The sequence below is a fragment of the Euprymna scolopes genome, chromosome 21 (assembly GCF_053919585.1).
Source record: "Euprymna scolopes isolate OS-2025 chromosome 21, ASM5391958v1, whole genome shotgun sequence".
Classification (NCBI taxonomy): Eukaryota; Metazoa; Mollusca; class Cephalopoda; order Sepiida; family Sepiolidae; genus Euprymna; species Euprymna scolopes.
Genome location: NC_136502.1, coordinates 51,237,868 through 51,263,395, shown reverse-complemented (window position 1 = coordinate 51,263,395; position 25,528 = coordinate 51,237,868). Strand labels below are relative to the sequence as shown.

Here is a 25,528-nt window from a genome sequence, read left to right as displayed (position 1 = left end):
GTTTTATTTAAAATTTAAAAAAGTGTGTTTATAACAAAATTTTGTAAATAAAATATAGAATAAAAAAGTTTACATGTTTGTACTATGAGCAAACAAAAAAAATTAAAGATACATAATTTTATTTACAAATCTGTTTACAACTTTTTATATAAAAATAAAAACAAACTTTGCTATTTACTAATTTACTAAGCTTATTATAAAAACGGTTTTACATACTCGTCTTGTTATTGCACATTTTAATTAAAATACTTTGTTCAAAGTGTAAAACTTCTTGCTCTGTCCTCGTGGGATGTAAATAAATGCTAAAGCTTTATATATATATATATATATATAATGTGTGTGTGTATATATATATATAATGTGTGTGTATGTGTGTATATATATATATAATGTGTGTATATATATATATATATAATGTGTGTGTATATATATATGTGTGTATATATATATATATGCGTGTATATATATATATGTGTATATATATGAGTGTGTGTATATATACATGTGCGTGTATATATGTCTGTATATATATATCGTGTGTGTATATATATGTGTATATATATATATCGTGTGTATATATATATATATCGTGTGTGTATATAAATATATGTGTATATATATGTGTGTATATATATATATATATATATATATATATATATGTATATATATGTGTGTATGTGTGTGTATATATATGTATGTATATATATGGGTGTGTGCATGTGTGTATATATGTGTGTGTATATATATGTGGGTGTGTATGTGTGTGTATATATATGTGTGTTTATATATATGTGTGTGGGTGTATATATGTGTAAGCATATATATATATATGAGTGTATATATATATATCTATATATATATATCTATATCTATATATATATATATATATATATATATATATATATATAAAGGTAAAACATTTCTAACTAAAATGTATTTTAAAAAATAAACTTTTCTTCGCTTTTCTCTAGAAAAAATGTAAATATTTTTTATTCTGTAAAGTTAAACTACTACAAAATAAATAAATTTCAAACTACTTAAAAATACAAAAATAAGCCATATAGGTAAAAAAAATAAAAATAAAAAAATAACATTAGTCGCGTTGGTAACTTCAAGGCTAAAAGCCCGAACACTTTTAATTAAAAAAAAAAAAAAGTTTGGCATATTGTATATTTTTGTCTGCTTAAATCGCATTTAAAGGTGTGGGAATTTTTTTTTTAAGGTGGAGATTTTATTTACAAGAACACGTTACACTTTTTAATAATAATAAAAAGAAAACATTTGTAAACAAAGCCTCTTAAAAAAAAATAATAAGCGAAAACGCGCAACACTGCATTTGGAACTGCAAAAACTACAGTTCCAAATTGGCTCATATTAACCGTTCTAGATCGGGCATGCGCACAAGCGAATTTCATTAAGAATGTGTAACTGTGAATTTCGCAGCTCCAAGCAAAGTTTTGCTTTTATGCTTATATGAGTATGGGGTGGGGACAATTATCGACATTAAGCTTCAGGATTATATATATAATATATATATATATATATAATTAATATGATATATTATCACATAGAAAGAAAAAAAATAAACGTATTCTTTTTAACGTGTACCGATAATAATGAGTAGAAATGACTTGGGGGTGCTGCAGTTCCACAGCTCCAGGCACGAGCCGCCACTGTGGGCTACATTCAGTATGGACTTCGAGACTGGCTGACAAACTGAAAAAGCAGTCCTTTAGGGCAGTGGTAGAGTCTGTCCTTGTTTATGGTGCAACAACCTGGACACTCACCAAAAGATTGCAAAGAAAACTAGACGGCACATACACCCGTATGCTAAGAACAATATTAAACATATCTTGGCAAAATCATCCCACGAAGCAGCAACTTTATGGCAATCTACCTGCCATATCTAATACCATCAGAGAAAGACCCCTATGATTTGCCGGTCATTGTCTGAGGAGCAAGCATGAATTGGTGAGTGATGTATTGCTATGGACTCCATGACACGGACGCGCAAGCAGAGGACGACCTAGATCCACGTACATCCAACAAATAGCACATGACACCAACTGTGAACCTGAAGATCTGAGGCAACTAATGGAAGACAGGAAACTCTGGAGAGGAAGAATCACATTGGTTCGGGCAAGGAGCCCGTCATGATGATGATGATGATTTAAATACTAGCAGGACCTGTTAACTAGTGTTGTCCAGTGGAAGCATGCCCCCTCCACTCGTAAAAAAATTAAAGTATGGTTATTTTTGTTGTTGCCTAACTCCCAACCTCCTCATGTTAAGAAAGGCTTTCGGAATAGACACACCCAATCTCTTCATGTTAAGAACAGCTTTCAGAATGGACTTCCCAACCTCTCTATTTTAAGAACGGTTTTCGGAATAGACACCTCAACCTCCCCATGTTAAGAACGGCTATCAGAATAGACACTCCATTTTGTAAGGAAGGGGTTGTCAAAATATTTGCTCCAAATTTAACCTTGATAATCGTTGTTAGAATATCCACCCCCAAATATTATAAACTAACAAAAAAATTGGGGGGCAGTGTTGGTCGGATAGAATTAGATTTGTTTCTCAAGCATGCGTACAAATCTGGCGACCACTGATTTAAAGTGCGTAATACAGGTCTTTATATCTCGATAACTACTTATATCTGCTAAATACAAATGAGATTTTCTTAATCAGCATAGTTGAAAACCTAGAAAGGTTGGCATTTAAAAAAAAGTGTGAAGGTGGAGCTAAGGTAAAATTTTACCTATAAAAAAAATAAATAAGCAGTGTCGATAAAGACTCCGGAAAAGAGAAGTAAACAAAATACTCCACAGGAAGTATAATTTGTCTAAAATCAAACATAACAGCTAACGTCCATTTTGTGAGGGGCTGTCAAAGTATTTGCCTTAAATGTAACCTTGATGATCGTTATCAGGATACTCACCCGCAAATACTGTAAAGCAGAAAAAATTGGGGGATAGCAATGTAAAAAAAAATAAAATAAAATAACTCCAAAATTGAAAAATAAAAAATGATACCGTACATATTTTTTCAGAGTTTGTTGTGCTGAGGGGGGGGGCGATAGTAGCATGTTGTTAATGTGTGCATAGGTAAGGTATCGCCATATTTGAAAAGTTCTGGAGCATTTGTCTATGTATTAAGAGGTAGATTCCAAAATAATCGAATTGTCAGCTCTCAACCAATGAGAATGGGCGAAATTTGAGAAGGGAGAATTTATTATTTTTGAATCGGGAAATGAAAAGATTATGCTATGTCTATGAATTTACGATCCAGTTATGAGAGGCGCAAGCACAATATCTGTAGAAGTTGTATTTTTCCTCCCAGTTTTGACTGAGGGCGGTAGAAGGACTTATTATTTAGGGGGAAATAGGAACTACTTCCTCTAAAGATGCTGCGATTGTGATGGTTTTGTTTCTAGGAGGAAATGTAGGATTTTATGATAATAACTAAATGTGTCGAAAATGTGGTTCTAAAGTTGCATAAGATAGTGGCTAATAGTCAAGACAATAAATTTGTATGTGTCATCTGTTGTTGCAAACCTACAGTACTTTCATATTTTCACCTGCGTATTTTTATGGATAAGCACCAGGATAACATTAAGAAGTTTATCAAATTAAAATTAAATTATATATATATTCTAAAGTAGATGAGGACCTCATCTATCCCTCCTAAAGATGTGATTCTAAGTTTTTCAAATGATTATGTATGAACATCCCGAAAAAAAAAAATAATTAATTAGCTTTGCATATAAATTAAACATAAAATGATCCTCCATTTTCGGGCCATCATAACTTTTTAGGGTAGGTAACTTTTTTCTATCTTCAAGTCTGACTGGCAAAATCGTAAAACCAGATGAAATCCCCTTAAAAAGTAAAAAGCACAGAATTTATCTCCCATAGCAAAAAATATGCACCAGTTTAGAAGAATTTTTCTTTCACTGGCCAAGGACAGAATAAATAAAGTATAATATCAGAACAAGTACTACACTTTAACGCAAGCATTGATTATAAGTTTTTTAAAGATTATGATACAATTAATGCGTTGGAAGTAACATCTATTTAGTATTATATATGAAATCTGAAAAAACACTTAAAATGAATAAATATGCTAGTATAATCGACAGATTTCTAAGATGGCATCAGTATTGAAAGGTAATTGGTTATTAGCTGAGACTCCACATCTATTTTTAAACATATATATGATTTATTTTTAATTTACCAAGTTATGTTTTCCCTTTATACATTGCATCCAAGATTTTCATAAACTCATGAGATTTCTATCCATATCTTTCACTCCTGCTATTTTTTCCACATTTAACCAATTTTACAATTTTTGCTAGTGCCAATTTTTCCATGCTATTTTTATTGATACAGTTTGTACATAAGTTCCTATTTGTCTACTCTTTTTGTTTATCATATTCTAAGAGAAGAATGATTTCAGTCGCCACAATACCACATTTACTCATGGGGGGGGTATTAACTTAAAATATCTCTAAAATATTGAAAATTTAATTTTAGTCATAACTCTAAAAGTAGATTTTGTTTCCAAGAACAATCTATGTATCATTATTAAGACAAATGTATCTATTAATTCAAGATAGTTAGAAAATCTATAATTATTGCTTTTTAATGAAACTTTGGGACTTACTCAGGAAAAAGTATCTAATTATTTTTAAACATTTCTTTTCAAATACAACTTTAAATAGCTATTTGAGAGATAGTTTAACAGTTATAAGTTTTCAAATTTCCATAAATTTCCATAAATTGCTTTAATTCATTTCAAAGTACTAGGTTTAAAGAATTTCAAACGAAAAACACAAACATTAATTATTTCAGAGGAGATATACTCAGTGACTGAGTGACCTGACTGGACAGAGCCAAGCACTAAAAAAAGTCTTCAAAACGGTTTCATACCCAACTGTGAACTCTCTGAGAGGTTTCATATAAACGTTTAGTAAGTAAGTGTGAAAACAAATTAAAACAATAGATGTGAGTTTCCTTCAGTGCGTAGGGGGGGGGGGCTAAGTCTTTAGAAAAAGATATTTTTTCTGATATGACATTTTCTGATGATTCCGAGGCTGTTTTTCTCATGCAATTCCATGAATCGAAAAACAAAGCCAACATTTAAAAAACCTACAAGTTTTGACATCCAAACTACTTTTTAAATTACTTCATTATGGCTTTTTCTTTAATAATTACTATTAAAAAATATTTATATAAAATGATCCAAATTTGAAGCCAAATTTGAAAAAAGGCCAAACAAAAATTTCGAAGGCCAAACTGCTTTTAAAAAGGCCAAATTCGTGAAATTTGGCCTTAAAAAAGCCAACCTGGCAACCCTGGTTTACGATATATATAAATTAATACTTGAATTACCTCCCTTTAAAAAGTCCAAGATTTATTTTAGAACAAAGTGATAGAACGTAATGTTTTTTTTGTTATTTTTTTTTAATTAACGTATAATTTCATTCTTTCTTTTTATGATAAAAGAGCCAAATAAAACGAAAGAAATACATGAGAAAGGTAAGTCTAATCAATTTACACATTTTAAGGAATATTACGAAGGAAGAGAATGATTAAAAAGCCCATATCCACGGATTTCCATGTTAAGAATAGTTGTCTAAATAACGTTATTCTCGAAAAATTCGGTATTATTGTCGATGAGGAACACCCTCTAAATAACTCCCACACATCTAAAAAAAAAAAAAAAAAATTTTTAATAAAAAAAAAATAGGATTCTATTTTTTTTAGCCGATTACGTGTGAGTACCTTGTAATACTTCACGAAAACAAAGTTTTTAGTTTAGAATTTACAGTAGAGAAGGTTTGACCAGTTTCACATAAATTTATCTAGCGTTTTTAAACAATTAAATTTTTACTTTTATTTTTTAAATTTTGGCAAATGTGTTGTTTAGCGGCGTAAATTATTTGACAGGCATTTTTGCCGGTCAAATTATTTACGCCGCTAAACAACATCCCTAAGGCTGAAATAAAACTTGAAAAAAATTAATTTTTATTATTTTTTCAACTTTTTTTATTAGACGAAATGTACGACAATCGAGGTCGCCATGTTGTTTTTAAAATTTGACCTATGATATATTGGTCTTTTTAAGGCCAAATTTGGCCTTTATTACGCTCTTTCATAAACAATGTTTTTGGCCGCTATATTTTTTTGGGACCAAAACGAAAGAGCGTAAAAAAAAATGCCAAATTTGGCCTTAAAAAGATCAATCTGTCAAATCTTAGAAAGGCCAAATTTTAAAAGCAATATTAACGGCTTCGAATATCGTACATTTAGTTTGATAAAACAAAATGATGAAAAAAATAATAAAAATGAATTTTCTGGTTTTATATCAGCATTTAGGTCTAATAATGTGTTTTATATATATATAAAAAAATAGTTTTTGTAAATTTTAGGTTGTCAAATAACTTGCGCCGCTAAACTACACATTTACCAAAATTTTTCTATATTTGTGCGTTTTTGAAAGAACCTTGTTTTTTTTTAAATTTTATCTTATTATACATATGACTTTTCAGGGCTTTTACACTATCAGAACTAAATCTTGCAGTCGATAAATGGAGTTTTCAGATAGAAAAAACAATGATTTGTACTGTTTTTTTTTTTTTGTTTTTTTTGTCAATTCTAATAAATTACAATGGTCGCTTCCAAATTATTCGGTTAAAATTACCTGAATATTACTGACTTATTATTAAAACCACCACAGAAAACAAATTTAATCGTGTTAGCAGATGAAAAATTGCGGCCATCTTGTTTTTATAAAATAAATCAAAACGGAAAATTACCTCCCTTTTGAACTCTCCTGTGTCTTACATAAGCAAATACTATCGTATTCTTCAAATTCTATTTTCTTTAATATATAATTTTCTACCTTATCGATTTTCGTAATTTTTGGATATAATCGTTTAAAATATATTAGGGATACCATTGTTTTCGTGTAAAATTCAGTATACGGTTTCTTAAATTTTGTTCTAATAATGTAGAAGTGCCGACTTTTTCACTCGGTTAGTGGAAATACTCTTTAGGTAACTGCCCTAAAAAGTTAGAATGGTCCAGAAATAAGTGATCATTTTATGTTAAATTTATGTACAAAAGTGATTTCCTATTTTAAATTGTAAAATAAGTGTTTTATTTCCTTTTTAAAAAAATTTTTAAGTGTTGTGCCACACAATCTCCATGAAAAATAGAATCTCCATACCCTCCTCCAAAAAGGTTGAATTTCATTTATTTTTCCGATGCAATACCAATTCCGATTCCGATTCTTTATAAATCTCTAATTATTTAACTATAGAGTTGTCATTTGCCCCAATTTTCAAAAAAAAAAAAAAAAAAAAAAATGTTAAATATGCAGATATTTTCCTAAACGTCAAAATACACTTGTGAAGGATGATCTATCGATTTTAGCTTTACTTGTATTTTAAAATCAATGAATATTTACTAATGTGTCATTATTACCAGTAATGGAAGTTTTCACTTTAAATAAAATTGAATAAAAAAGACAATTAAAATAATCGATTTGGCACCGGAAAATAGGTACCAATATTTCCGATTCGGATACCCCCAAAATGTTCAGATTTTTATGATTCTCGATTCTGATTACTCGTTCCAGCATGAGTAAATACTAATATTATTTAGAAAAACATTCGGCACTTGTGCAGTATTGTTTTGCTGACAATGTTTTGTTTTTATTTTCAAGATCTTAGAACAGGAAAAGATAATTCAAGTAGACTGTATCCAAAAATATCAAAGGTTTGTGTTAAGAACAATACAATAACTCCAAATAAAACGTTATCTGAACATTTATTGAATTAAAATAAGATTAATGAAAAGTTAATAACACAAAATAAAACATAACTGAATAGTAAGAAGATTAATGAAATTCAGTTTTTTTGTTTGTTTTGTTTTGTTTTGAGAAAATGTTTTTTACAAAATATAAATTTTCGAAACAAAGTCTAAATGCTGAAATGAATGAAAGTTGCCTTTTAAAACTTATACTTTTGAACAGTTATTATTGGAATGAGTGTAACGTTTTGGTATTTAGAAAACGATTATTTTGAAAAAGTTACATTTTAGTAACAACTGAATATAAAAATAATCATTAAAATTTATAGTTTATAACGAAACTTTTTCAACATCTTTTACCACATATGGGCAGGAGCTGATAGAAAAGACTTGTCCTGCCTTGATAGGGTTCAAAATTGACTTCGTGGCCTGGTGGGAGATGTCCTTTTCTCTTTGCTGCAACCTCTATCTCACAGAAGAGATGTTGCAAGTTTGTCTCTGCTTTATCGTTATTTTCATGGAAAGTGTTCGACTGAGCTTCAATCTATGGTCTCCCCTCGCCAAACTTTCACAAGAAACACTAGACTAGCTGAAAACACTATCAATAATTCTCCCCACTCTTTATCTGTGCCTAAACCTAAACATAGATTCCACGATCAAAGCTTCTTTCTTAGAACTGCACGCCTGTGGAATTGTCTTCCGTTTTCCTGCTTTCCAGCTGTCTATAATATGGTTGTCTTCAAGTCCAACATGAACAAGTTTCTGATGAGCCGTTCCACTTAAGTTAACACATTTACCGAACTTCCATTACTATCGATTACTATATTGTCCTTTGGACTACTGTACACTCTTTAACCCTTATCCTTGAGTGGCCTATCGTCCTTGATAAGTGGTGACGCCTATGTAAAAAAAAACAAAAAACATCAAAGAATTGGTAAAAGATTATATATCTACAAAATGCCATGTAAAACATTGCGCAACATTTGGCTTCAAAGTGTTGATCCACGGACATTACCATATTATTTCAAATTCTCACAATCTAGTTATAACTGATTATTGTCAGGATTTTGTCAAAAAGCAGCTGTAACTTTTCTTCCTGACATTCTCATTGATGGTTTTGCACTTGAGGAGAAATTGACTTTCTTTCTCATTAAGTGTTTTTTGGCGTTCATATATTCGATCCATTGCTCTTTTCGCTTATCATAAAATCGGTTCTCTCTATCTCTCTACACATTTTACACTTAATGCCCTTACCAGGCGCTGCTCAGGCACTTTTTGCACGTCAGATTATCCCTCTTCTGAGGCGTTGACGTCTCAATCCCACTTTCTGACCCTGATGTCTAAGTTCTTGCAGTAGGAGAGAACTAAATTTTTATTCTCCATGTCTATAAATTTGATATCAAACCATGTATGGAGTATTGTTGTCATATTTAGGCTGGTGACTCTCTGCCTCATTTGAAGGTCATTTAAAAAGGTGTAGAAACTTATCTGTAATTTGATTGGCCTCTGCTTTTCTTCTTTTCTGCAACCTCTCTCTCTCTCACAGATGTTGCTAATCTCAGTCTTTTTTTCAAAATTGTCTGATCTATTTCCTGCTTCTTTTGTTCCATCTTGCTTGACTCGTTGTTCTAGTGGTCTTCATCAATTTGCTGTTTTAATATCTCATTGTAATACAGTTTCCTCTTCTTCCAGAAGCTTCTTTTCAAGAACTGCAACCTTATGGAACTCTTTTCCTGCTGATTGATCTTTTAAAAACTAAAACCAATAGGCATCTCTTGTCTTTGCGATAATCATCTTTTGCTCATGTTAATCATCATCAAATGGCTTCATGCCTTGTCTGGAGGGATTTCCATAAAAACTACAGAATTTACATTTTCTTAGTATTTGGTTGGGATATATGTGTAATCTTTATTTTAAGTATTATTAGTTAAATAACATGGATGGCTGGAGGAAACAAGTCAGAAGAATTTAGGGCAAACATTTTGTTTCATTTGATTGCTTAACGCATTACAAATTAGAATTGACGGAAGCAAAGACATGCTAGTTTTAGCAGAATATGACTACATCTTACATTGACCAAATAGTAAAAGATTCATGATTCCATCTGGAGTGATTTTTAAATAGATGGAGAAAATGATTGAAAGAATCTGTATATTTTATCGGGTTTATTATTTATAGTTCATCGCAGTAAATATTTGCTAGCTTGCATGATCATCGATGATCACCCGATGTTAATGTTCTGTATTCTGGAGCCATGTTCAATAACACAGCATTAAAATAACATGTTTAACTCTTCCCAAATGAAAAACAACCAATTGTCCTCAATAGGGAAGTCCTTGAAGAGCTTGATTGTTTCAAATATCATCATTCTGTCATCACCGAAACAGATCAAGAAGAGGATGATATCAACAATCTTATCAGCAATGCCAATCTTTGATCTCGGTTTTGATTTAGATCTGGAATGAAACTTGGTTCTAACACCCACATATTTCAAGATCTCACCATTCTATTGTACTACTGTGAAACCTGGCCAGTGAGAGCAAGTGAACTATGAAAGCTTGAGGTGTTGGATCACTACTATTTGTGCTGCATTCTTTGTGTTCATTGATAGTAATATATCTCAAATTGTGTTCATTGATAGTAATATATCTAAAATTGTGTTCATTGATAGTAATATATCTCAAATTGTGTTCATTGATAGTAATATATTTCAAATTGCGTTCATTGATAGTAATATTTCTCAAATTGTGTTCATTGACAGTAATATATCTCAAATTGTGTTCATTGACAGTAATATATCTCAAATTGTGTTCATTGACAGTAATATATCTCAAATTGTGTTCATTGACAGTAATATATCTCAAATTGTGTTCATTGATAGTAATATATCTCAAATTGTGTTCATTGATAGTAATATATCTCAAATTCCATTGTTCTTGCTGTAGCATATCCTCTTTGCAGTGAGCTCTTCTCTCAAGCTGTTTTCATTAGTCTGGTCACATTCTTCATCATCGCTAAGATGATTTGATCCACAATGTCATGGAACAAGCCCTTGTTCAGGTTTAAAAAAACAATGTGGAGGTCAGCTGAAAATCTGTATTAGATCAGTGAAACACGATACCAAGCAGATTATGGGGTTTGCTGTGATTCGTTTATGCATGTATCTGCTACTCCAGTATTTGTCCTGGTTATTTGTTCAGGATGGAAATGGCTTAATCGCTCCAGAGCTAGTACAAGTTATTACAATATGAGGTTAGGGTTAGAGTTAGGGTTAAGTCAGTACAATAAGAGATAGGGTGAGCTCAGCATCTTACAGTCCAGTATAGTTTATCAAATTCAGAAACTTCTTAATTTAGTGAATTTTTGCAAAATTTTTGAAATGCAATGCAAACTAGTCAAGGTTAATACTCTAGTATACAATAACTTTTTAAAAGATTTTTATGAGTACATAATTTTAGTAAACATTTGTTTAATAATTATTATTAACTGCTGAGGTATTTTTTATAGTTTCAACATATATTATTTAAGAAAAAAAGTGTGATAACAAACAGAAATTAAAATACACTTCAAAAATATTTTTCTCCTTAATTCTAATTCAATGTTTAAAAAACAAAAAGTTAGTCAAGGGGGGGGGTGAATAAGGGGTTGGCTAGAGAAAAACTCCATTAAGACGCCTTTTGGCTTGGCCAACACTTTTCAAAATGAACATCAACAATGGGGTAACATTTTTTAAAACCATAGTTAAAAGATCATATATTACTAGCTAGGGAAAAAATATTTTTTTAAATATGTAGGCAGAAAGAAGAAAAAGAAACAATCTCATCAAACACCCATAAGTTCCAAATTATAGATATGTTCCTTCTACTGAAACAGAAGAAATATAGCCATAACAGTAACTTTTATAAAAAGAGTTCTTTTTGTAATTATTATTTTGTTTTAAATTTCATTTGAATTAATATATGTATTTTTCAAATAGAATTTCTTATTCATTTACAGGTAATAATACAAATGGAGGAAGAAGTATCTCATTCAGTCAGTACTCGAAAGTTTATGACTCATAATTAAGCAACAAACTCTTAGTTAAAGTGATAGTTATCAATTAACAATACAGAACAAACTTGTTCATCATGTGTACGGCTCATGAGAAAAACGCATTTTAAAGACACATAGAAATCCACATTAAAGAACACCTTTCTTTAAAAATGTTGTTGTTCATCATTTTTACAGAAAACTTATTTTAAATAATACATAAAAATAACAAAACTTTTAACAGGAAATGTATGCCTCACTATTTATCAAAAATAAAATTAGATTGAAATAAAGTAAAAAAAAAAAGCTTATAAAACACTGGAAATAAAGCTGAAACATATAAAGTGACAAATTATTTACAAAAAAATAATTCAAAGATACATGAACGTAGAATTCAAAGATACATGAACGTACAATTCAAAGATACATGAACGTACAATTCAAAGATACATGAACGTACAATTCAAAGATACATGAACGTACAATTCCTCATGATGAAACCAACCAGTTAATTTTGATCTCTAAGAACGTACAATTCAAAGATACATGAACGTACAATTCAAAGATACATGAACGTACAATTCAAAGATACATGAACGTACAATTCCTCATGATGAAACCAACCAGTTAATTTTGATCTCTAAGAACTCACTTAACAAAAATTTTAGTAAAAAATGTGATACTTGTGTAGTTTGTGATCTCATCATTAACACATAAATTTTCCTTATGTGTTCATATGCTAATACACACTGAAGAGAAACCATATTCTTGTAATATGTGTAGCTCATCATTTACAGAAAAATCTTACGCAGCTGTACATATGCAGAGAAGCAGTGGAGAGAAGCCTTACAGTTGTGATGTGTGTGGTTTGTGTTTTATGACAAAATCTGAACTTGAGCTACATGCACGTACCCACCCAGGAGAGAAACGTTATTCTTGTGAAGTGTGTCGCTCATCATTTAAAACAAAATCTGCTCTAACAGTTCATGTACGTACTCACACTGGAGAGAAACCATTTTCGTGTGATGCATGTGAGTCATCTTTTAAAGACAAGTCTCAACTTATAGTGCATAGGCGAAACCATACAGGAGAAAAACCTTATCGTTGTGATGCATGTGACTCATCATTTAAAACAAATCATCAGCTAACAGTACATGTGCGAACACACACTGGAGAAAAACCTTATAAGTGTAACGTGTGCGAGTCATCGTTTAAAACAAAATTTCAACAAACCGTACATATACGAAAGCATACTGGAGAGAAACCTTATAGCTGTGAAGTATGTGACTCTTCATTCAAAACGAAATCTCAGCAAACATCACACATGCGAATACACACTGGAGAGAAACCTTATAATTGTGAAATGTGTGGTTCATCTTTTAAAGACAAATCTCAACTAATTGTCCATATGCGAAACCATACGGGAGAAAAACCTTATAGTTGTAATATATGTGACACATCATTTAAAACAAAATCTCAGCTTACAGTACATATGCAAAACCACACTGGTAACAAACCTTTTAAATGTAATGTGTGTGATTCATCGTTTACAACAAACACTAAGTTAGAAAATCATGTACGTACCCACACTGGTGAGAAACCCTTTATTTGTGATGAATGTGGCACGTCATTGTCAGGAAAATATTCGTTAGCAGTTCATATGCGAAGACACACTGGTGAGAGACCTTTTGGATGTGATTTGTGTGATTCATCGTTTATTACTAAATTTCAGTTAGATGTGCATTTGCGGAATCATGCTGGAGAGAAACCATATTGCTGTGAAGTGTGTGACTCTTCATTTGCATCAAAGTCTGACTTAAATAAACACATAAAAATACACAGCGGAGAGAAACCTTATTCTTGTGAAGTGTGTGGCACATCATTCACAGATAAATCTGGTCTAAAAAGGCATATAAACATTCACTCTGGAGAGAAACGTTATTCATGTCAAGTGTGTGGCTCATCATTTTCCAGAAAATATTATTTAAAGACACACATGAAAACTCACACTTCTTAGTCGATGTTTATACTGAGTTGATGTTTGAGAACTGAGAAACATCCTTAACAAATCTACTCAGGCATAAATCTAATCAATAAAGAAATGAAATAAAATATACCTACCTCTCAAAATGTAATCTATGGTTTGCAGTAGTAAGAATAATTGCATGTAATTGTGAGGCAAGGATTGCACAATCCCCAACCACACCTCTCTTGAATTGGAAACAATGCCGAGATAAGCAAAGAGCACATACAGCACATGGTGTTCCCAAACGGTCACCCATTTTTGTACTGACCAAGTTCAATGTTGCTTAACTTCGGAGAGCTAATGGGAACCGGTGAGTCAACATGAAATTTGCCATACATAAATGTACAGACATAAATGTAATTAATAAATAAATGAAATCAATTACAAATGTATTTCGTAAAGTAATCTATGGTTGTATTTTAGTTTTAAACTTAAAACGTGAATTTTCGCTAATAGTGACAAGAACAGAAGGAAAAGCTTCTTAAGTGAGCAAACAAAAGATGTTTAAAAGAAATAGCTTACCTTGTAGAAATGTATATAATCGTGTTTATTGGCTGCTTTCACTTGTACAGTATTATTGTGGTCTTGTTTATGGGCTCACAATATTAAGGTGAAAGAGTCTTGGTGTTGACTGTGAGTGGTTACACTACCTGTGTGCTCTCTGCCTGACAACAGAAATGTCTGGCTTACATAATGCCAAACGAGATATAGGGGTGTTAACTACCCCAGAACACTCCCTCCGAAGATTTATTTCCCTGAAATATGCTTTTTCTTTCTCGGGTTGACCTCCAAGGGGTCTCTCAGTTTCCTTTTTCTGCCAGAATGACATATTTCTGTACTAGTTTGAGGGGGTTCCCAGTTAAATGTGTCATACAGTAAGTCCAACGTTTCTTCTGGCGGAGTTTCACTCTGTTTGCTAAAAGTGCATTTGCGTATCTGGTTCAAGTGCTTTTATGTGTGGAATGTGGTTCTTCCACCATGTAGACATATGGCCGATTATGTTCTTGATTGTTCCCTGCTCTTAAAAAGTATTATTATCTTTGTGCATCTGAAGAATATTTTTTCTCTCATAATACTTATTGGGTAAGTTGTCTTTGCAGTTGTACCTGTTTTGGCAATAATTTGTCAAAGACTGGCCATATATTTCTCATGAACATCACTTCCGCTGGAAACATCTAGGAAGGTGTATTCTTGTTAGGCATTATGCGGTGCACCTGAAGAAATTGTTGTAATGCTTTTTCGGATGAAGTGTCCTTTGTCTTTGTTGGAGCCCTCTTTAAGATGTCCACAAATATTTTGGCCTGTCCAGTTGATCTGGGGTGCTAAATCAGAGTTGTGATGTGGTCAACTTGGAAGCCCCTCATGAACTTTTTAAAGTCCCTGGATGTAAACTGACTGCCATTATCTGACATTAAACAATCACTCCGAACCTTTTGAATAACTCATGAAGAGTCTTTATAGTGAAGTCAGTAGTTGAGATTTTGCACCTAAAGACTTCAAGCTACTTAGAGAAACTGTCCACTATGTGGTAGTACTGTCCATTAAGTGGTCTCGCATAGTCCATGTGTATCCACGACCATGGGTAGTCAGCTTTGAGCCATGGGCTAAATTGAATTGTTGAAGCTTCAGCAGCTAGTGAAGATCCTTTGCATGCTTTCAGCTTTTCTTCAATATCCTTGTCCAGGTTTTTCAGTACATTTATCAATGCATTAAACTTTTCATTCTGATGACACTAGGGTGTCCTGTGTGAAAATCCTTCAAGATTTTCTTTTGGAGGGTCGCTGGAACAACTACTCTCTTCCAATATAGAGTATGGGACGGTAAAAATTGAGGACAAGAATGTTAGACTTCAACTTGACAGTGGTTTGCATTTGTCCATCGTAAATCACCATACTTCATGCAAAATCGGAAAACCGAAGATGATGAGAACCAAGAAAATTGCTCATTCAATAAGTGGAGAAAAATGAGATTTGAAGGTGAGGTTGCCACTAATGTAACGTTGAAGGAAAAAACACTGAATCTCAAGATGTTTGTATAAAAAAAAACACTAATAACAATTTTGGGACACATTGGATGAAAAAATTTGAACTCTGGGATTCGCTCATTAGCAATTTTTGCCAAATCTGGGTCCAAAAAAATGCTAAATCGAAAAACAGAAGTTGGTTGTTTATCCAAAGGAGATCCATGTGAGTCTTTTTTCGAATCCATACGTTGCCAATGTTGTGGTCTTGTTTAGAGAGTCACAATATTAAGGGAAAAGAGTCCTGGTGTCCATTGCGAGTGGTTAAACTATGTGTTTGCTCTCTGCTTGACAGCGGAAATGCCTGGCTTACGTAGTGGCATACAAATCCATACTATCATAGATATAGGAGTATTAACTACTCCAGAACAAGTATATACCGGCCTCCACATAATGCTGGAGTTTTAGTAGAGAATATGCACTGTTTTAGGCCATTCGTATTTAAATAACTGACCTAAACTAAAAAGATAGGAATGTTTATCAGTTAAACATGATATTTGCACACTTCCCCTGGGAGTTGAACCCTAATTAAATTGTATAACAAAAATAACAAAATACAAAAACTGGCAGTATGTAAACGAAAATGAGAGCCCCTTCAGCATAAGTAAAAAATAAAATAAAAAAGGGTATTACTGCATTTTAAATCCTGCTTTTCCATGAGTTTCACTCGGCAACATCTTGCAGATAATGCAGAGAAACTATTGCCAAAAGAGAGCAGACGATACCAAATTGGAAGAAGAAAAAGAAAGGAAAGAGTTTCATTGCACTTGAAAAGATCCATTGCAAAAACAACAAGTGTTTATTCTTGTGACATGGATAATGAACAATTCTAGGCTGGAAGCTATCATGAAGTCGCTGGAAAAGGTCCTCACGTTCTGCCAAGAAAACTGACTGCTGCAGCTGCAAGTAGATGCATGAAATGTCAATGGAAGTGTATCTTTAAAAAAGTGAAAAAACATAACCGACGGTTTCGGCTAGAGGTGCAATAATGGCCAGTGCAGACATTGGACCTCCTTGCGCCATGGCATCTTCTTCCAGTGATACCATCTCCGGATACAAATTAGCTTAAGATTCATATATTTGTGGGTCTACAAACAAGAAACGCACAACAACCCATGGCAAGAGTGATATCGAGTCAGATCACACTCTCCCCAACTGAAAAAACTTCTTGGCGTATATTTGCAAGGACTATTTGCTTCAGAATCCCAGGCAGATCAGCACTAGGACCACTAGACAAATATATAATGTCAGAGGGGTCGTTCAACTGCTTTAGGTCTTTGAAGGATACAACCCTACTGAGAAAGAAGGTTTTCTAGTCGCAATCCCAAACTGTAAGGCATAAACCCTTCTTCCAATAATTAAGGAATATATGCTGCTCGGAACCACAATAGTCTCTGACTGCTGGCGGGCATACGGCAAAGTAGGATTTGAAGGGTATCTTACAGTTAACCACAGATATAATTTCTTGGACCCTACGACTAGGGCTACCACAAATCATGTGGAGAAGATGTGGAAAAAAGACAAACAAAGAAATAAAAGAGAATGTGGAACCAACCAGGATCTGCTGGACAGTTATTTGATTGAATTTATGTGGAGACAAAACTTTGCAAAGAATACTTTTATCTCTATAATAAATCATATTGCAGAAAGCTACCTGGTTGAGAAACTTCCTCCTTCTACATTCTCTAAAAATCCTTACGTTAGGAGTTACCAAAATGTAAAAATAATGACAAGTTTCTCTCTATATATCATTTTAGAACAACTTTGTTAGTTATCTTTGTTAGTAGGTTTGCAAGAAAAAGAGTTAATATTGGAAAGAGTTCCTGTGTAGTAACATTGATGAATGATTAGACAGACCTGTTAAAAGTGAGTTTATAAATATGTTTAAGTTAATAGAAGCGTGTGTCCATATATGAAGTGGGGGGGGGGGGCAATAATTAGGGAATCTAATGCAAGAAGGAAAGTTCATGCATGTGTGGTTGAAATTATTATTTGGCAGCAGCCATGATGAATTTTTTGTCTTCTCGTCTTAGTCGAACTCTGGGTCCAAAGGCCCGGATGAGTTGTGGAATCCAAAGAAAGTATTTGGGGATTGGTTCGTGCCACATGGGGATGTTACCAATCCGAGAGCCAAGAAGCAACAGAAAGTTGCCATGGTTTAACCTTTATGCACTTCATTATGTGTCAAGCTTGCCAAAGAAACAACGTCTGATTGGGCAAGCCGGAAACGATATTGACTGCTACACCAATCACTAATGCTGCTATAAAAGAAACATATTCAAAATCTTAAGTCATGAGTATATCTGCTCCTGCTGCTACAAATTATACATTGGAGCAAGGGGGCGAGATGAGTCTTTTGTGATGTCACATGTAATCTGTATGTCCAAAGTGAGCACAGGAAAGTATGTAAATTCGCCAATACCCAATTCAGGTGAAAACAGACACAACTGGTCTAAAGCCATCTGTTGTAGATTGATATCTGAAGATGATAACATAAAATTTATAAGAAAGCGAGATAAGGTGTCTGCAGCTGCATTCTGTTTACAAGAGATATGTTGGATGGTGAATTGTGAAAAAAAAAATCAAATGGCGAGTTTTGTGAGGAAAATATTTAACCGGATTAGAATGCAGCATGAAATTAAGTTGACAGTGGTCAGTGTACGTCAATCATCTTCCACACTAGTGATTTAAGGAAATAATGAAATGTATGTGTGTTGACAAGACTTTAATATTTATTGTAATATTGTTTAGCTTTTTTTCTTTTTTTTTTTTTGTAATTAACTTAAAATGAACCAATGCAATAGAATATATTTTTCTACATAACGTAAAGGGGAAAATATAAAAACAAAACAAATAAAACTATTCAACATTCAGAAAATGTTGCAAACCCAATGCCAACAGTTTTTATTTTCTGTCTGATGACTTAACTTTTTAATTGAAGTAAAAAAAGAAAGAAGTTGTGAAATACTTCAAAATACACAAAAATTGATCAAGTAACTTTCTTGCCTATGGTAAAATCTCTGGTTTCTTTTTACTTTTTTTTTGTGTTTTCCTTACATTTCTTTTGGGATACAATGCACTTTAACTCGCCGGAACGTGTTTTTTTTTTCTTTCTTTCTTTCATTCATTTTTGGAAGAGTTATATTAGCAGAAAAGGGAAACATTATCATTGTTACGATACTTACGACTCATTTTATTTCATTAAAGAAAGTTATCTTTTTTAAAAAAAATGTTATAAAAAATACATTCCAATTTCATAATGTTCTAAACTGAATGTCATTTTATTTATGCATTAAAAAAATATTTTGAAAATAATTATTTGAAAATATGTTACATTTTATTTGTTAAATTTTAAATATAATTTATTTTGAAATATTGTTAAATTTTTAGCAATTCTAATTAAATTCAATAAATCACGTAAATATATCAAGTAATCCTGAGATCATATTTTCGTCTTTAATGTCCTCATGGTAGTAATTGTAAAAACTCTTCTTTAGGAAGAAGGGGAATTAAAGTCACTGGAATGCTGAAACTGATACTACACTCAGAAATTCATGTTGAAGTAATGGTTGCCTAATCCCTAACCATGGTAATATTTTTTATGTATTAAGTTTGAAAAGCTGCTGAAACAGTTTATGATTTAAACATGACTTTATTTCATGTATATTTTTACCAGTGGGGTGTGGGGTTATAAATTCAGTCTCGGAAATGGCTGTAACCATTTACGTTTTAGACATTACTTTATTTAATGTATATTTTTAACAGTGGGGTGGAGGATAAGAAGTCAGTGCCGGAAATGGCTGAAACCGTTTACGTTTTAGACATTACTTTATTTAATGTATATTTTTAACAGTGGGGTGGAGGATATGAAGTCAGTCCTGGAAATGGCTGAAATAGTTTACGATTTAGACATTACTTTATTTCATGTATATTTTAAATAGTGGGTTGGGGGATATAAAGTCAGTCCCGGAAATGACTGAAACAGTTTATGATTTAAACATTACTTTATTTCATGTATACTTTTAACAGTGGGTTGGCGGACATGAAGTCAGTACCAGGATTGGATGAAATAAGTGCAAATATATACTATCAGAATACCCAGCATCGCCCAAGATTGAATGAGATAGGTGGAAAACATATAGCAGCAGAATATCAAGCATCGTCCGGGATCAACTGAGATAGGTGAAAGATATATACTAGCAGAATACGCAGCATATCCCGGGATTGGATAGATAGGTGGAACATGCATACTATGAGAATACCCAGAATTGATTGATGTGTTTGTAAAGAAATAATCAACTCAGGCAATATATCAAAGCTATTATTTTAGTGGGGGGGGGGCGATAATGTGGGTTAAAATTATGAAAAATGATCGCCGAAATTAGTAACATATCCAAGAATTATGAAAAATTATGAAATGTGAGTGAATTGATTGGCGTGTTTGTAATGAAATAATCAGCCCAGACAATATATTAAAGTTATTATTTTAGTAAGGGGGTGGGGCGATACAATTTTAACAAAAAGCCTAGAATAATATGATGGTGTCTTCATTAATGCTGAACACCCACACAATGCGCAGCAGCAATTTATTACATATGAAAAATGTCGCTGGTGGAAAAAGTCAGTGAGACATGGAAAATCACAATTAAACGTTGTTTAAGTATTTAAATGTTATAGAGTAAGGGAAGTTAATGAAAAGGATATAAAAATTCACATCCAAATTGCATGGTAAAATCCGAAGTGAATGTCTTTGATAGCAGTGTGGTAAAATGATCGAAACTGTATTTTGAGTAATCCAAGTCTCATTGACTTTAGCAAATAAGGTGTAAACCATTATAACTATTTGCTAAAATTTTCTTCTCTGAAGAGACGGTAGACATCGAAATCCTATAGGATAAGGAGATATAATATTTCAAATGTATTCTTTGTCTTACATAGAATAATAAAAATCTTTTGTTTTGAAATTTAAACATTTCACGTCATGAATTTTTAAATTCATTGAATGACTAAAATTTTATTTATTTGCTCTATCTTGTATATCGAGCATTTTTTATTTAGGTGGGAGAGTTCTTATAGAATTTTACTGCCAGTAATATCTTGTAAAACTTATAATCACAGGTTTCCATACCAGTTGATTGTTAGATAATTATATATATATATATATATATATATATATATATATATATATATATATATATATATATATATATATATATATATATATATATATATATTCAAAATAAAAATGCTGTTCTAAATAAGCACCCTGTCTTCTCCTAACTCAAATAAGAATAAATATTTCTTGACTCGGGTATATTTTATTTTTGTTTTAATTTGGGGAGATATGACACAGATTAAAATTAAAAACAGATATGACACAGATTTATTGCTAACGTTTCCCTCGTGGGTATTCAAATAGATAGGGATATCTTAATTCCTTATATTTACTATTATTTATATAAAGGGAACTTTGTGTGTGTGATGGGGGGGGGGTGTTCTTTCCCTATGGACCCCTAAACGGCTGGTCCGATTTTCATGCAATTACACACGAAAGTACTTTATGTGCCTGCCAGTGTTCTCAGATAGGTTCTGTGTCGAAATGTTTTCAATAAGTATCGATAAGCAATAATAAAAATCTGATGAAAGAAGAAACAGGCAATTTTGACTGAAGTTAACGCCTTATACAGCCTAACACCACAAGTGCATTTGAGAAATTGTACAATCGCACAAGCAGAAAGGCTCCTCATATAAAATCAACAGCAGGTTATTTGATATGACAGGGCTGCGTTCAAAATGAATGTTTCTGTTTGGAGCACGCTTGAACCATGGTTCTTGACCTTTGTAATTTTAATTTTAATTTAAGCCATTATCACCGCACAAGTAGAAAGGCCAGACATATAAAATTAACAGTATGTTCTTTAATATGACAGGGACGCGTTCCATATGAATGTTTCTTTTTAGAATACAACTGAAGCGTGATAGTTGACTTTTACATTTTTAACTTTAATTCAAGCCATTATATAAAAAATAATTTTATAAAATCAACAGTAGGTTCTCTACAGTGCAATGTAGACTACAATGTAGTGTGGGCTAAGTCAGTACAGGAAAGCATGTGAAGCTTCCTCCCAGTATACTGCTGTGTGCTGTGGATCCCCAACTAGACCATGCAATTAATCGATTTGATTGAAAAGTGATCGATTTCACCGATTTCGATGACAATGGTGATATGGGAGGATGAAACATTCGTTAATTCTTATCCAATCCCGGGCAACGTCGGGTCTCCCTGTTAGTATATATTTGAAAGATTTGCTGGCGTTAATGCTTGGATCCAAATGTAATATCTACTTTGTTCGTATTAGTAAATCTAGGTGCTTTTGGTTTTCCATAATTTAGGAAATCGATTATTCGTCGCGTTTCTATGTACGGTAACTAGGGAAGCTAAGGGAAGAACGAGACAATGCCAGGTAAACAACTCTTTGTCATTTTAAAACAAATAATGAATATTCAACGTAATTTTAACGCACAAAATAATATCATAAAAAATATAACAGACAAAAAAACAAACAAAAAACATTTTGTAATATTTAGAACGGAAATTTAAAAAGCCATATCTTTTTGTTGTTGTTGTTTAAATAGTGTAGTGTAGTTTATAACAAGAAAAAAAAATAATCGGCAAGATTAACGATCTAATCAGAATTCGACGAAGAAAGGGTATATAGGCGAGAAAATGGTTTTATTTTTTATTTAATTTTTATTCGGTGCTTATTCAAAGTAGCATTTATGGCGGCAATTAAAAGTAAAAAAAAATACAGCAAAGTCTGTGTGATGTATGTACTCGTTATAGAACGAAGATGTCATATTCCAAAAATTACGTACATCGATCAAATACTTTACTAAAATAAAAATTTACGATTTTTATCGATATTACTGCTAAACTGCATTCAATATAAACTTATTTTTCACTTCTCAACTTCGATTGGAGTTGCCCCCCCTTTTTATTTCATCAGATTTAATCATGGCTGACGAAAACACTACGACTCGACTCACTTAATCGTAAAATTTGATTTGATTGAATAATAATAATAATAATAATAATAATAATAATAATAATAATAAAATTACGTGATTTTTTTTTAATATTTCACCTGCATTCCATCCATGACTGGTACGTCATACAAACCTTTCTGTATTTTCTTTAAGCGCCAATCTAAATAAGCACTTTTTATTCTTTTCTTTTTCTTTTTTTTTGGGGGGGGGGAAACATGTCATATTGAAATCTATTTAGGATTACGAATGGAAGAAAACCACGTTAATTATGCTATATCAATTGTTTCTTTTTAGTTGTTTTTTTTTTTGGGAGGGGGGTATTTTTACAATAGACAACAAAACCAAAAATTGGTTAAAAATGTATATAACAAATAAATGTTATCAAATGCAACATGTTACTCTTCTAACTGGATAAGTTTTTAGTGTGTTCACTTATTTTAAAGCGTTTATTCAGTTCGAAAAACCAGTAATGTCGGATGTTACGTGAGAACAAGAAAAAAATGGTCGACATGAATGAAATCTCAGTAATTGCTCAAAAATAGACAATTCAAATAAAATACTGGTCGAAATCACATCCAATAAATATTATCATGACAGTTATTGGCTGGTTTTCTATCAGTATGTTGCTTACACAGACGTCCAAATCTTCAATCAAGATCAATCAATCAAGGACAGTAGAAAGTGGATCTTTGGTTTACTTTTTTGCAGTCACGTGACTCTCGCTTCATTTATTTTGTCTCTTTTAATCCTCACATTCCACGAACGATGTTGCTGACAAAGAGAAAAAAATCGTTGTTTTCTGAGTCAAAATCTATTCAATCTAACATTTATGGTTGGCAAGTCGTTTACCTTGAAACAGTATATTTTTTTATTATTAGTTTCCCACATCAAGTGGTTTCATGCCTTGTCTGGGTCGATTTCCATAAAAGAAAAAGATTCACCTCAACCTTCCAAACATTGAGTTAGTAAACCAGTTAAGAACATTGATTTTTCTCTGCCTTATGAACCAAAACAGGTAAACAAGTCTTTGTTATTTTAAATGATTGTAATATAGTTTATCTTACGTGTGGTCTTTTTCTCAATTTTGCTAGATTTCAGGAAAAGAATTCATCTAAGCACGTAGCTGTAGGGATTGTATAGTCATAGTGAATTGTGCATAACTTATTTCCAACTGTTCTTTCTGGTATACTAGCCTGGGTGCCGGACGTTGCCCGGGTGTTTGGAGGTATGTGTTGAGCAAAACCAACAAACGCGAACAAACAAAAAGTGGTAGTGAGCAGGTAGGCTTGAACACGTACCGCGAAGGAGGAAAAAAACGTGAAAAAAACAAACAAAATGTGACGTCTTTGCTGTTGTGTTCATTGCCAAACCAGAAGTGGCGAAGGCTAGTCAATCGAAAAAAGGGGATGTCTTTTGAAAATATCATCGAAAAAAGTGACCCTTCTCTGTAGAAAAGTGCCCAGTTGAGGGCGAAGGAATAATTAAATAATGTTTGAGCTTCAAAATGATACTAATCTTGTGAAAATCCGTCCCCTTTGTCAAAAGTTTTAGGCATACATGCATGCATACATACATACATACATACATACATTTAAACAGACAGGTGAGATTTATATTAAAGACTAGCGGGGGTACCTAGCATTGCCCGGGTGTTTGGCGGTGTGTGTGTGTGTGTGTTGTGGAGGGGGGGTAGTTCAAAACAACCCTGTTTAAAAAAAAAAAAAGTTTTAAGTTTCAGACATTTTGCATGGAAGCTGGTCCTACCAGATTATGGTGTCTGAAGATATCAACTTCCTGACTCAAATGCACAGAACATTAAAGCTTTTTTTTTCCTTTTATCTCTTTGCAAAACTTTATGTTCTGAAAAGTCAAAAGCAACAACACCCTCCTTTTCTTTTTCTTTCTCTCACTTTCCTACTGGCTTCTTGACTTAAAATGCACCAAACATTAATGCTCTAATTCTTCTCCTTTCAAAACTCATTCGTATTTTGCAAAGCCAAAATCAAAAACAACAGAATCCACTAGAAAACAACCAAACCAAACACAATGAATTAATATTTGAAGATATAAAGAACGGACATAAAAAAAAAAACTTCTTCCAAAAATGCTGGATTCTGCATAAATGACTCGGAAAGGGGGTTGATATTCTGTAAAACAACATTTTTTAAATGTAACTTTTCTCGTTATCATTTTTGATGGAATAGATACTTTAATTTTCAAAGAAATAATTTCTCATGTCGTAAATTGTTGGTTTGACATTCTTTGCAGCCGTGCAGAAATATGCCAACATTCATGAAGCTGTTAAGTGTGAGGACATCAAAGAGGTTGAGGAAATGGTAAAATGTGGAGCTAATATTAATGAGATAAGCGGTGGAAGCAAATTTACTCCCTTGCATACAGCCTGCAATACTGGGGCCCTTGAGGTAAATAATCTGTTTTTCTTTACTACTACTACTACTACTACTACTACTACTACTACTACTATTATTATTATTATTATTATTATTGTTGTTGTTGTTGTTGAGTGGATGCTCAAGGTTGTGGCCAATGAAGTGGCGGTATGCGAAACCAAGCTGAGTATGTGAAACA

General features: G+C 32.5%; 1 protein-coding gene across 5 annotated transcripts in view; it reads left to right on the top strand.

The window, feature by feature from the left end:
* The window catches only part of LOC145242290 (ankyrin repeat domain-containing protein 42-like), a 118,693-nt gene that overhangs the window by 41,604 nt on the left and 51,561 nt on the right, over positions 1-25,528 (top strand). The window contains exons 2-3 of one of the 5 annotated variants that reach the window (XM_080105298.1): positions 5,508-5,540; positions 25,208-25,362. In XM_080105298.1, coding sequence (XP_079961424.1) covers positions 5,508-5,540; positions 25,208-25,362 — 188 coding nt within the window. Of the gene's footprint in view, positions 1-5,414; positions 5,541-11,813; positions 16,641-22,201; positions 22,357-25,207; positions 25,363-25,528 lie in introns of those variants that run through there. The other 4 variants (XM_080105302.1, XM_080105301.1, XM_080105300.1 and 1 more) reach the window with 4 other exon arrangements.